The sequence below is a fragment of the Coptis chinensis genome, chromosome 3 (genome assembly GCF_015680905.1).
Source record: "Coptis chinensis isolate HL-2020 chromosome 3, ASM1568090v1, whole genome shotgun sequence".
Classification (NCBI taxonomy): Eukaryota; Viridiplantae; Streptophyta; class Magnoliopsida; order Ranunculales; family Ranunculaceae; genus Coptis; species Coptis chinensis.
Window position 1 is genome coordinate 27,023,914 of NC_141458.1, and position 14,516 is coordinate 27,038,429.

The 14,516-nt window shown below is 36.8% G+C and overlaps 2 protein-coding genes and 1 long non-coding RNA gene across 3 annotated transcripts; 2 read left to right on the plus strand and 1 right to left on the minus strand.

The window, feature by feature from the left end:
• The first annotated feature begins 8,007 nt into the window (after positions 1 to 8,007).
• LOC147508925 (Tetratricopeptide repeat (TPR)-like superfamily protein) lies at positions 8,008 to 9,763 on the plus strand. The gene has a single exon (XM_086601269.1). The coding sequence runs from the start codon at positions 8,128 to 8,130 to the stop codon at positions 9,628 to 9,630; it is 1,503 nt and encodes a 500-aa protein (XP_086457395.1). The 5' UTR covers positions 8,008 to 8,127; the 3' UTR covers positions 9,631 to 9,763.
• Positions 9,764 to 10,338: 575 nt separating this feature from the next.
• On the minus strand, positions 10,339 to 14,097 carry LOC147508926 (nifU-like protein 3, chloroplastic). The gene is made up of 4 exons (XM_086601270.1): positions 13,791 to 14,097; positions 13,585 to 13,702; positions 13,139 to 13,437; positions 10,339 to 10,767 (listed from the first exon to the last, which is right to left on the minus strand). The coding sequence occupies exons 1-4, from the start codon at positions 13,905 to 13,907 to the stop codon at positions 10,576 to 10,578; spliced, it is 726 nt and encodes a 241-aa protein (XP_086457396.1). The 5' UTR covers positions 13,908 to 14,097; the 3' UTR covers positions 10,339 to 10,575.
• LOC147508927 (uncharacterized) lies at positions 10,766 to 13,083 on the plus strand. The gene is made up of 2 exons (XR_015218298.1): positions 10,766 to 11,044; positions 12,371 to 13,083. It is a non-coding gene; the product is annotated as an uncharacterized LOC147508927 (long non-coding RNA).
• Positions 14,098 to 14,516: the final 419 nt, after the last annotated feature.

Genomic DNA, 14,516 nt, shown 5'->3' on the forward strand with positions numbered 1-14,516 from the left:
AGATCCACATTTTCGTGCATGGGCTGAGGAGCCATGTTTTGGGCCGGAAAATCGAGCCCAAAACCCAATCTCTTCAGTCCACAGAGCCCTTTTCAGCTAGATTTGACTTCCTCAGACTTTTCGTCCACTTTTGCTCCTCTGATTGGGTCAAGGCTTGGACCATTTGAAAGATCTTTCCGAGCCGGTCATTTTGACATAAGGTAGGACCAATTCTGAGGTCTGAGTCAAAAGATACAGTCTTCGGAAGTTCTGCTGACTTTTGTGTGTTGTTTCTGCCCGTGTTGACTTTGACTTTTCAACTTTGACCGGGCTTTACAAAGGCTTTTTTTCCTTGAATCTTGGCCTTTAATCATAGAACTTCTTAGCAACCCACCCTTGCTCCTTTATCTCGCCAAAGTGACACATTTCTGTACATAATTGACTTCAATGCTTGAAATACATAAAAGCACGTAATCAGCATTAACTCTTATTTATTACTCCCATAATTGGTCTAAAAGTATTATTGTTAAGGGTTAAAATTACAGTTTTGGGCTCTTATCAAGTATCCTTAGATGACCTAGAAGAATCAGTGTTACCCCAATGTGTACCTCGTTTTGCTTGTTTTTCAAGAAAAGTATATGTTTCAGTAACTCCTTTGTCCATGAAGCAACCGTCGTTCATTATATCAAGAGTTTCTTTTTGATGATCAGAAAGTCCATTAAAGAATGAATGAACAAGGACAACTTTGTCTAGTTGGTGATGAGGACATTCTAAAAGAAGATCAGTAAAGCGACTCCATGCTTCTGTAAAGGATTTATGAGGATTTTGACGAAAGAATTGAATTTTCTGAAGCATTTCAGTAGTTTTCTTCTGAGTGTAAAATTAAAGCATGAAAGCTTGAACAAGTTTATTCCATGTGTCTATGGATTGTGGTTGTTGTCCTGCTAGCCAAATTGACGTTTTCTCCGCTAAAGTGAATGGAAACAACCGCAGCAAGAGTTGTTCCTTAGAGACGGCTGGATGGTGAAATGTTGTGGCCACTTGTTGAAGCATACGAAGATGATTGTACATTTTTTCATGATCCAAACCATGATACACAGGTAACAAACTAAAAATATTTGGTGGAATTCGAAAATCACCGACAATGTCCTCGAGTTTGATGCAGGAAGAAGGTCCTTCCTGTAATGATGTATAGAAGTCCGAAAGTGGCTTCTCAGCTGGTGGATTTTCGTCAGCAATAATGAATGATGGGAATGGTGACAAGGAATCTGTTTGATTTAGATTAATAGATGAAGAACTTTGTGGCGGTGAAAACTTACGCAAATGCTTATCATATTTTCTCCTACGATAAGTATGTTCAAATTCTTTAGTAGAACCAAACCTTAATCTCATGCAAGCATAAAATTAGATCTAATTGAAAGAAGAAACTTATTCTTACTTGAATTGTATGATTATCTTCAAGCATTAAAGTTGAGCAACGTAGGCCTAAGCTGCTGCTAACGTAGCAGTGAAGTGAGGAATACGTGTGCATGCACCAACAGCCAGGTCACAAGAAAGATATGAGGGAGGTTTTCCGTGCAAGCATGGTTCTAATTAAGTAACCTCAATCTTTCAAGTTTCCTAGACACCGTTGGAATATGATTAAGATTTATTGAATTAAAATTTATGCAGGGTCTTACTTTTTTTTTTTTAATTAAAATTTATGCAAGGGAGAAAGTACAATCATGCAAATACGATCTACTCATACATTACTAGATATAGTAGCATGTGAAGATACTCTACTCATACGTATAGTAATACGAATAGGCAAGATTGTATCATCAATAATTACTTCGATATGTACAGGCAAATACACATCAGGAATACGTATATGTAGGCAAATAGGTAGATATATATTACGGATATGTAAATCTACAGTAACAGGCAAATTGTAATCACTCATATGTATCTAGTTACAATAGCATGCGAATATACTATACGTACACAAATATATACCACTAGGCAAAGACGTAAACTAAACATGCAACGTATTATACATAAACTAAAATACGACTCTTGTATTGCATAATAATTTGATTTCGTCAATACTCATTGAGATTGCGAGTGTCATATAGAGAGCAGCTTCACCCCGTAACAACTTACCCAACTCAGAGTTTAACCCTCGTTGGAATGTTCTCCTCTTTCATGACAAAATCGACTTATTAAACAAGACAATTTTCTAAAATGATGATTTTGGAGGGGAAAACAATTGATTTAGCTCAGTGGTGACAGCGTGCGCGCCGTCGAGAGCTTTCCGAATTGAGCTCACATGCGTGATTCAGAGAACCGTAGCCAAAGTTATGGCCAAAATACCAAAACATACTCTAATTACTATGTATAACTCAAAAGTTAAATATGCCAACATGTAATTATATTCCCTCCATATTTATATATATGCTAAACATGCAACTTATATATATATATATATATATATATATATATATATATATATATATATATATATATATATATATATATATATATATATATAGATAACCATGCAAAAGCGATTACCATGGACATGTACATATACATTGATATGCAATTCATAGTCACTTAATCGTATATAGATATTTACAAAGGTATTCATATGATTCATGCATATTTCTAACCTAATCATAAAATAATAGTCCATGCTCGACATAGCGCATACATGTGAATCATACAATAGTCTATTAAAATTTTTTGAAACTGTTGGCGTCCCGCAAGTCCGCAAAAGAAAAAAAGCGTGCACAGCAAGTCAAATTTTCTCACAGTAAGCTTAGTGTTTGTTGTAGCCTAGTTTCCAGGTCCTAGCATTTGGAACCTGTAAGTGCAACCAAAAGCAGCATGCGGATCAATAGCAAAACGCTAGAGATTTCAAAAAAAAAACGAAGAAAACACATGAAAAAGAAATAAATGAAAGGATGAGAGTGGGGGGTTTCCCCATGGAGCAATTCCAGTTTGCAAGCACAGGTCCTTGGGTCTTTAGAATGGCAGTGGTGCCATTTGATATCTATCACTTTTCAGTATAAAGATACGAAATCTTTATTTCGTTCAGAGTATACTCAAGTCCTTACTCACGTCTTCTTGCGTTTAGTTGAGTAGGGATTCGAACCAACCTAAATTTTAGGACAACAAGCAACTTTCTAATGCTCTAAAAGGGAAACTAGTAAGTAAGTTTAATATTAAATTACTAGCTAAGCTTGGTTTTGTTGTTTAAGCCCTAACAAGTGCAAAAAAATGTGAAAACACGAAAACAGTAGAAAAAGACTAAGAATTTTATAAGATATTTAAGAAGAAAGAAGTAGTGGAAGATTATAATACTCATGCAAGAACTTATTATCTTATCTTAGTATAGGATTCGTACCGTCTCTAAGCTGTTTTGAGTATATTATCAAACCTGAACCGGCTTTAGCGTCTATCCCTAGCGAGATGAACTCATCTCTAAGTCCATTTCCTTAGCATAAAAAGTTGAACTGGACTTTCATCTCTGAAACTCCATCTCAACTTCTGGACTCATAAAACATAATCCTGTCAAATCTAGAAATGCGGAGTTAATTAAGGTTCGCGCGCGGCTATCGCAGGTATGGAAAGGAAAGCGCACGTGAGCCTTTCTTCATTTCCAGGCCTCAAGTTTGGCCGAACACTACCATTTTGGGGTAGTGTGTTATATGCGTCTTAGGTCTAGGCAGAGAATCCTACTACAAAGAAATCTATACAAACCCTCACATGAGCATCATTAACCCTCCACCTTGGAGGATTTTAGCTCATGATCCTTGGGTTTATTTTTGTAAGATACAAAATAATAAGTAATAAAAAGAAGAAAGGAATGTAAAAACAGATTACCTAAGAAAGAAAGAAATTTTATTAAAAACTAGAAAGTGTTTCCACCATTAACATCTTACAAGCTTTCTTTCTAAAAAAAAACTAAAAACTCCTCTTCAAAAGATAAAGACTTGGAATTTAAATGGAACAAGAGTCAAGGCAATCAATATAGTGCATCCCCCCTTGTTTTGTTTTCTTCTCTATTTGAGAGAAATCTCATTTCCTCCCACGTGAAATACCAAACCACATTTACTTTCTTCTTTTTTAACTATTAACACCTAATCTCATCTAACTTTATTAACTACATGCAAGGTGTCATTTTTGCACCAATTATTTGCACCTTTGTCTTGACTTGTATGATGACTCATCAAATCTTACGGGCCCGCATAGTGGGTCCACATGCAGTCCAGTGGCAGTCCGGTCTTTGGCAATTTTACAACTTCCCGCATATACGTAGAGTTCATCGTACTGATCGTCTGAGCAGCTCACTTGTCGTATTCAAAGTCCTGGTTTAAGAGGTAGGAGCTTCAAAAGTTTGATGCTTTTGTGCGGATTTGTTAGGCTTCACATGGGCTTAATCGGAAAGCTTATGTACACTCCCTATTCCGTGTTTAAATGCTGGTTTTATCAGTATTTGTACGTTAGTTGCTCTAACCTGCAAAAACACAAAAATGCGATTATTTTATGATTATTAAACACAAAATTAACCGAAATATTATGTCTCTATGGGGTTTTATAGTACAGTTTTGGGTGCTTATCACACACCGGTAAGAGCCCCCAGATCTGGTGAAAACCAGAGTGTATTCAATCGAATACAATATAATAACGGCAGATTCCATCCATTGGAACCTGTCCCCGAACATCATCCAAATCACTTAAAGTTAAGCATACATTCATCCCATTCGAGGAGGCGATCCAGATATCGAAATAACAAAGATGATGGGCGTAACAAGGGTCATAACACAAGGCATAAAGAACAACAAAACACGTTGTTAGGTATACATCATACCTCCCATGAGATTCCAAGTTCATTTCATGTTGATCGCAACATGTCAAGAAGATCAAAAAGATGGAAAACATCAACCATAAGAGGCGATGCCGGACGACAAGGTCATGACCTCATACACGAATTGCAACACAACCTAGGACATAGTTTGAATACAGCAAACCGATACAGAAGATTTAACAAAGATCAGCCCAGAATGCGGCCACACCGAAGAAACTACTATCCAATTCGATAGCTTAGCCCATATTATATATCAACATAGGTCTTGCATTCCAAGGAACCAGCGAAATCTAGAAGTAAGCAACAAGTGGGGGTGACCACACCGTAAGATGCAACATAGCGAAGTTACTCCTCAAGTTGAAAATCAAGATGTCGCAAGAGCAGCATTCACAATACAACAATCAAAGACATTATCAAGAAAACAATGAACATTACGGGTGTGGCTGAAACTCGATGGAAGAATATTGCAGTAAACAAAGATGTCGTTGGGCGATTTTCTTTGATGATACAAAATGTATAACTGGGGGCGACCGCAAGTAATCGACGTCAAGAAGTCATATAATCTGGCGTAAAACAGTAGAGAACCCCAGCTTGCCTACACTGATCGACTAGCAAAATAAAGACACGGTCAAGAACTTGTCCTTGAAGAAAATTGAAGAAATATCGAAAAGTCGATATTACAACAAAGCTCAAGTTTTACCAATATTTTATACACAACTTAAAACTGGGGATGAACACTTGTCGACATTGAATAGCTGGAGCACCTATCTAACTGTCGTAGAACAGGGTTGTTTTTCCAGTGAATTGCCAACAATTGGGGGCGACTGCAATACGTTTAATACCCAAAAGTTTTTTCATTTACTCTTGAGCGTTTTCATACCACAGGTGTTACTTGAACCAAATGACAAACAAAAAACAAAATGCAAATGAGCTACAACCAATAACAATGCAGCACACACTTGACTGAAGGAAAAAACTATAAATGAAGATGTTCCAAGACGGTTCTCTTTTGGCAAATCAGAAACCTAAAAAAGTCTACCTTGACGTTCATGTTACATGTGATTTGTTATTGAAGGCAAATGACGGAAACTCAAGAGGACAATTTTATCATAAGTTTCAAGCTTCAACAACACTTGTATGCAGTAACTAAGAATCGGGGGCGACCACTAAATTGGCGTATTTGTAAATAACGCCCATCAACAATCTAGGGGTGGCGATTGAGCTAATTAAGTCTTTTAACCTATGTCAAAAGTTGTGGAGTTTGTGTTTGCAACACCATACTCCATGCATCCAAAGTCATAGAGTTTGCGTTTGCAACACCTTACTCTATGCATCAAAAGTCGTGGAGTTTGCGTTTGCAACACCTTACTCCACGTATCAAAAGTCGTGGGGTTTGTGTTTACGACACCTTTCTCCACACATCAAAAGACGTGGAGTATGCGTTTGCGACACCTTACTCCACGCATCAAAAGTCGTGGAGTTTGCGTTTGCAACACCTTACTCCATGCATCAAAAGTTGTAGAGTTTGCGTTTGCAACACCTTACTCCACACATCAAAAGTTATGGAGATTGTGTTTGTGACACCTTACTCCACACATCAAAAGTCGTAGAGTTTGTGTTTGTAGCACCTTACTCCACGCATCAAAAGCCGTAGGGTTTGTGTTTGCAACACCTTTCTCCACGCATCAAAAGACGTGGAGTATACGTTTGCAACACCTTACTCCACATATCAAAAGTCGATGAGTTTGCGTCTACGACACCTTACTCTACGCATACAAATATACAAAATAATGATGTTTTTCATCACCTCAAAACGAAATTTACGTGTCTGCCATAAATTTTCCTTAATTTAATTTCATGGCTTGAGCTCCTATTTATATATGCAACAATTTTTTATTATTTGTTGCAAGGAATAAATTCCATACAGCAAAGAGAGGGCGATATATGTACCGCTATATTCATACCCCTACAAACATAATTTGTCGAGCACCACTATAGCGTCACTCACTACTAGGTACGATGTCCAAAATTATGGCGTGTCTGCCCTGCCCAAAATTATGGCGCGCCTGCCCTGCCCAAAATTATGGCACCATAAGCTAGATATGACAGGTTCAGATTTAGAAAATATATTTGTCAAGATATGCTTCCATATTAAGACTTAACATAATTACATAAGATTTTCTAGCAATTAAGGAAATGATATTTCTTATTATTATCCTATAAATACTCCATTCCTTTGAAGCAAAGAACTACGCACATGAAGACTTGATTCTGGAAAACACTCTCGATACGTAGGCAGCCACCTGGTTCAGTCTCTCCTCTACCACAATCAACACCCTTTACAACTTCATTAGTGTGTTTAGATGAATCATTGCCCAAACAATTCCCAACCAATACAACACTCATTCATTTATGATTGTCGGATAATTATGTAAGTTCAATCTAAAATAAGGCGGACAATTAAGATTCAATAGCTTCCATTCAAGCAAGTCTGAAGAGAAAACTTCGATAGTGAGCGTATTAAGAGAAGGATTATCGTAAGGCCAAATCCCTCGCACCACTTTGTAGTAGTGCACCATATCTAAACAAGGATAAGTTGCATGGACGGAGAATCCGTGGGTTACCTTAGGACTCCTGGTCTTTGGTTGTGGAAGAGCAATCCATTGCTTTGTTAACGGGTTAAGTTACAGATTATGTAATTAATAGGTGCATAATTTTCAAGGCAACAAAGGAAAAAACCATTGGAAGAGCCCTTAACATATATTTTATTTTGACCCAAAAAACTAAGTGATTTATCTATAGAGAAAGCTGCATCACCCGGTACAGCACCGTCGAGCGTACCTCCATTAGTAATCGTAGGAAGGAACAAAGCGTCCACTTTCTCATCTCCATTGAAGAAGAATCCCAACATCTGAGAACATCCACTTTGTCTTGAAGAATAACTCTGACGAAAAGAGGAGTTGTTTGAGATAATATCGTTCCACTTCTTTGATAAACTTTTGCACCTAACGAGTGAATCAACCGGAAGACGTAGTAGTATCTCTTGTATTATATCTTCCATCTTGTGTTAAACCTTGAGAGAAAAACCTACAAACACCCTCAAATTAAAGCAATATATATGAGCGAAAATTGAACTTTCCTATTTATTTCAGGCCCAACATATATATAAATAGAAGACGCACCCATCTAAATTTTCTCCATGGTCTAATTTGCCTCGTTGTCGAATCACAGTATAACACGAAAACACCAAAAGAAAAATAAAAAGGAAACATACACGCGCCATTAACAACAGCACAATGATCATGCTAAGAAACCACAAAAAACTCCCTCAAATAATAACCAATTTCCAAAACTACACAACCCCATCTTCAGAACTCACAATACAAATAGATAGAATCACTAAACTAATCAACAACCATCCATTTCCTAACACAACACTCTTTAACAAAATTCCTCCATCTCATTTAACCAGCCCACTAGTCGAAACCGTCCTAGGCCGTCTTTTCACCGGTCATTCTAATGGCCTTAAAGCATATGAATTCTTTAGCTTGTCATTACATTACTCTAAATTCTACACACCGACATCCGACGCCTTCGAAAAGACACTCCATATATTAACTAGAATGAGAAATTTTGATAATGCATGGAAGTTAATGAAAGAAATAAAAGAAAAACATCCTACATTGTTAACACTTAAGTCTATGAGTATAGTTATATCCAAATATGCTAAGTTAGGTACTTATGAGGATACACTTTACGCGTTTGAGAGAATGGAGAAGGAAATATTTGTTGAGAGAGTGTTTGGGGTTGAGGAAATTAATGTACTACTTCGCGGTTTTTGTACATTAAGGCAAATGAAAGAGGCTAAAAGTGTGTTTAGGAAGATGTTTTATAGGTTTGAGCCTAATACGCAAACGTTTAATATATTGCTTTTGGGGTTTAAGGAGTCTGGTGATATTACAGCTGTTGATATGTTTTATCATGAGATGATTCGACGAGGTTTTAAACCGAATGCGGTAACTTATAACATTAGGATTGATGCTTGCTGTAAGAAAGCTCGGTATGATGATGCTTTTAGGATTTTTGAAGAGATGGAGAAGTTGGGTTGTTCGCCGACTTTGGAAATTATTACTACTTTGATACATGGTGCTGGTATAGTTCGGAATGTATTTAGAGCTCGAGAAATGTTTGATGAAATTGCAGTGAGAAATTTATGTCCCGATATTGGGGCGTATAATGCTTTAATGGCTTCGTTTGTGAAATGTGGGGATGTTAAGTCTGCTATGGAGACGATGGATGAAATGGAAGAGAAGGGTATTGGACATGATAATGTGACTTACCATACGACGTTCTTAGGGTTGAAAAGATCACAGGGGATTGAAGGTGTTCTTAAGGTTTACCAAAAGATTGTTGACAAAAGTTTCATACCCAAATCGTGTACTGTTGTCATGTTGATGAAATATTTCTGTGAGAGCAGACGACCTGATTTGGGATTGGATCTTTGGAAGTACTTGGTGGAGAGAGGCTGCTGCCCTCATGAACATGCAGTGACTCTTCTAGTGACATGTTTGTGTGCTCGAGGGCAGGGTGATGCCGCTTATGAATGTTCTAAGCAAGTGTTGGAAAGAGGGAGGCATCTTAATGAAGGAGCATTTTCTGTGTTGGAGAGGTTTTTGGTGAAAGCAGGGGAGACAAAAAAGTTAGCGAAACTCAAGCAGATGATCAAGAGGTTAGAAACAGTTTTGCCTTCATCAAAAGGGAACGCTGATGGTATTTCTACTCCAGCTAGTGTACATTAATTTAACTTGTAATTTAATAGATGTTGTAGATTAGGTAATTGTGTTTAGTATTCCAAGGGTATTTTGTTTGATGAATTATATAACATACACTTCATTAGTTTCTTAAGTATTAATGTTTTCACTTCACCGCATATCTTGATATGGCTTTGCTTCACATTTACTTGGAGAGGAATCAATTTCACTGGTCATATATTTCAAGTTGGCTCTAGACTTAATTTAGTTGATATTATGAACTATTACACTCTGGATTTACATTACAACGCACTTGAATGTCAGTCTACTTGGATTTTATTTACACAGAGATATCATTGACTGCAATTAGATTAGCTGAATTTTATTATAGCTTGCCCACTAGTTAGTTTCAATTTAGCTGAACTTATGTTGCAAATAGTGTGTGAGATAACTGTTCCACACCCTTTAGTGTCTTTGGATCAAATTTCTTCAAATGATTACTTTGAGTGCAGAGACGTTTTAACGTTTGATTTCAGCCTACGCGTTGGCTCTAGGCTAGGTCGGCCTTCATACAGGCCATTCAGAATCCTTTATTAACTTCCTATAAGTTTGTGTCCTAACTTATGATAATTTAACATGCTAATTTTGAATAAATGATGTTGCATTTCATTGAGGGGAGACTTGTCCTATTTTCTTTCAATTGTTTTTCAAGTTATAGTTTCGCAAAAACTAAAAGAGAAGAAGTAAAGAAAAAACTTGCAATGTAAAAGATTAAGATGGATAGATTAACCAATGGTTTTGAACTGCTTGTTCAACTAATACATGTAATGTGTCAGAGATGAAATACACGAACTTGATCGTTCAAGTAGTCAAGTGAATACATTATTCACAGTTAAACAATAGTGCAGTGTATGGTAGCCTGGATAAAGATTACTCCGGAAAATATTTATTTTCTCTTCTTTACAGTAAATGTCGTTCTCCTTATTGAATTTCCTATTCTATCAACTGGACAGCTGCTATGGCAGGTATCTTTTCTCTCAATTTTTGTGTTATAGCCACACGAACTGTCATAACTGTTGCTGCAGGTCCACTTAGTCGTACCTTGGCTACATATCCATCTATCTGAACAAGCTCAAGCACTCCACCTCCTGTGCCTGAGAGGTAAGGTCTTATCTCTGCAAGGAGCTGAAAGATGGAATCGTCTAAGCAATCTTAATTGAAATGAATCTTATGTACAATTCAACAAAGCACTATTTACTTTCTAAGTTTTATTATGATTGAAATGAATCTCATGCACTGAGTATGTAATGCGGCAGAATAAATATATTAACTTTTTTTTTACCTTCTTTTAATTGTAAGAACCTGCTTTTAAAAGTATGTATCAGTCTATCAAATATTCTTCTGCTAGGAAAACCTCTGCACCACATGAATTTTAGTGTAGAAATGCAGAATTCCATTAAGGGTTATATTGACATACCCCCCCATAATAATTGAAATTAGGATTTCCCCCCCAACTTGACAGTCAATAGGAGTCAACCAACAGTTTCCGTCAGTTGACTGGTCAAGGATCATGAATTGTCTTAAATACCCTTTTTCTGTGGAAATTACGAAATTAGCCATTGACACTGTTCAAAACCCAAACTCGAAATTAGACATTGTTTCTTTGACTTAATTATTTTCTATTCCTCAAACCAAACTGATTAGAGCTCACTTCTCGAAATTAGAGCTCACTTCTCATCTTCTTGTTATATCTCTTTAAACCAAACTTGAAGTTGAAGAATCAAATCCAGTATTGTTTTGAGGTAAGTGACTGATTCTAGCTCACATGTTACTGTAATTCCCTTTTTCTTGTTTGTTGGGATCATTTGTGATTTCCATTAAAAAACTCTTTCAACTCTATTTCTTTCCACGGTGAGATTATTGAGTGTGAAGATTCTTCTTCATTTTATAATTTTTAAGTATAGTTAATAAAGTTTTTATGATGAATTATTTGTGTTACCTCGTGGAATATTCAGTCTTCCTCAATGACAACAAGACAAGTTTCTCCATATTGAGTCTGCTCTTCATTCTTCGGTTCCAAGACAACAGAAGCAGCTCCATTGACTGATTAAAAAAATGACTCGTTGGATTTTGATCTTTTTGTTTTTATTTTTTACTTGTTGGATTTTGATCCTTTGCACCTTGTTCATGGTTAGTGATGCTCGAATCTAGTCATCCTCTGAATTTGCAACGGTCTTGTAGTTCTCTTTCGTGTTTCTGGCTTCACTGGTCTGGTGCCTGGTAATGCAAGTGGACGAGCGAAGTCTCCGTCTAGAAGTACACCTTCGTATTTACATAGATGCCTTTTGGTAGCTTGGTAAATACTTTGTTTAACAATTTGAACCACCTTAAGTTAATTGTCTTTCATGCTTGCAAATATTTGACTCTCAAATAAGATCTAACTTGTCCATGCGACTGCTCTAACAGAACAAGGTCTGCTCCATTGACAATAGAAGCAGATGAAGCAGAAACAAGAACAGGACGAACTAGAGGAGTGGGTCTAAGAAAATGGTTGTGGGCTTGAGTTGTGGGCTTTGAACAGTGTCAATGGCTAATTTCGTAATTTCCACAGAAAAAGGGTATTTAGGACAATTCATGATCCTTGGCCAGTCAACTGACGGAAACTGTTGGTTGACTCCTATTGACTGTCAAGTTGGGGGGGAAATCCTAATTTCAATTATTAGGGGGGGGGGTAATCCTAATTGCAACTACTGGTGGGGGGTATGTCAATATAACCCTTCCATTAAAGATGCACTCATGCTCTAAGAAAAGAAAAACAGGAGGATGGTCTTAAGTTTCCCCTATTACACGCTTCAAGGTGAAAGCATTAACGACCAAATAGGAAAATCCTTTGAGCTCTACCTTAATAACTGAATCATTCTCATTTTATAAAGTGGTGGAAGTTATATAAGTGGTCGCCACAGAACTGTTGTCCAAATTGCCCTTCCAACCTTAGCATTAGCTTGGTATACATCCCACAGAAACCTTTTATTTGTATAAATATTCTCCCGTGGCATATCTGTTAGCTTACTTAATATGAAGCTCGTGGTGACAATCATAGTAGAGTTGTAGCATTGTAAAGATTTTTACTATCTAGATGGACACCGTTCTTAATTTACGAAGGAGACAAACTTATTACTCTGCCAATTGCCTTCTGCTACAACAACTCCCTAGACACAACAACTAGTTGTGATCCATGACAGAACGAAATGGCTATGTTCTTCGATTTCTTGCTTTTCTCTTACCCGCACCAATAGAGAGAGCTTTACATTCTTAAGCTAAGTTCAAAGAACACCCCTTTAAATTACCAAACACTATGAGAAGACCTACAGTTTATAAAAGTTGGAGTAGAAAATTAGAACTTGTCAGTGAGCAAAGCAATTTTTGGTTTGAAACAAACTAAATTACCACTCATTAACATCCTTAGCCTCAAGACCTTTCTATCTAATTTGATATCATGACTTGTAAATGAACAGAACGTACCTTAATATCTAAACTAGAGGAATATATTACTAACCTTTTCGACATTTTCTTCATTGAGCTCAAGGCCTGTTTCAGTATCAAGTATTTGCTCTACCTCCATAATTTCTGGAATCTTATCCCTGAGTCGAGTTTCAATTCCCATTTTCAAGGTCATAGTTGAGCTTGGGCATGACCCACACGCTCCCTGTAGCTTCAGCACCACCACAAGACCGTCAATCTCGTGGAGAGCTACATTCCCTCCATCAGCCATTAGCCCTGGCCTAACTTCATCCAAAACCTTCTCAACACTTTCTTCAGTTAAGGGTAGAACGCATCTTGGTGCAATTACAACGCCTGGAAAAAGAAAAAGAAAAAAGTAATTCATAAGAACTTTAAATTTGCAAGTAAAGAAAGGAAGAAAGAAACATATAAATACGTACTAAACTTCAGCATGTTGCCTATAGATATATTTATCTTATAAGAGGAATCTCTCAGACTTACCAGCTTGTTTTCGACTGCGGTAGCTTGTATTGCTCGGAAAGAAGTGTCTGATACTGAATTTGCCTCTGACAAAAGAGTTCTGTTTGGACGATATTAAACTGAATTCTGGAGTGAAATTCTAGATGAGATGAAAAATACTTTAGAAGACACTTCAGAAGATTACAAATAACAATGTCGAAAACGTTATGAACAAGAATGATCAATACCTTTAAAAGAGATAAGTGAACAGTTGAGGTTGCTTTAGGTGGAGGGAGAAATGGGTTTAACCTTGCAGTTTTTGATGATGTCTCTAGACCTTGGATTTGGGTTGAGAAACCACTCATTTTCTTTTATCTTCTTAAATAATACAACCCATTGGAGGAGGGTATATTAAGCCTGCAACAGCTTAGTGGAATGGTGTTCCATTTTTTTCCCCGCGTAGTCTTTTCTTTGTATGCAATTGTAATGGAGAGTATACGATAGAATGGTTTTGATTGGATGAAGATGATTTTAATTGTTTTATCACATAAATTCAGAGTTTCTCCTACAAAACTGTGGATAAAATCCAAAAATTAAAAGAGAGGAACACATAATGCCACGTGAGTACGTGACACCAAAAGGATAAACAAACAAAATGAACAGGAAATATAAGTCTTACATAAAAATTGTGCTAGTACTCCTATTACTCTATTAGCGGGATACACTCTTTGACAAGTAACCAGATCGAGCTGTGAAAAGGGTTGAGTAGTATGGTGCGTTTACCACTTTACCATGGTAGAATTGAATTGTATTGGTGGCCAAGCTTGTACGTGCATGTATTTTTTATGATTTAGAAATTATGACCAATTTCAGTCTAATTAGGGAACCGCAATATATACAGAAAATAAGGAATTTGACTCTGGACACCTTTTTCTGTTTGGAAATGAATTATAGGATCGCAAGGTTGAAGTTAT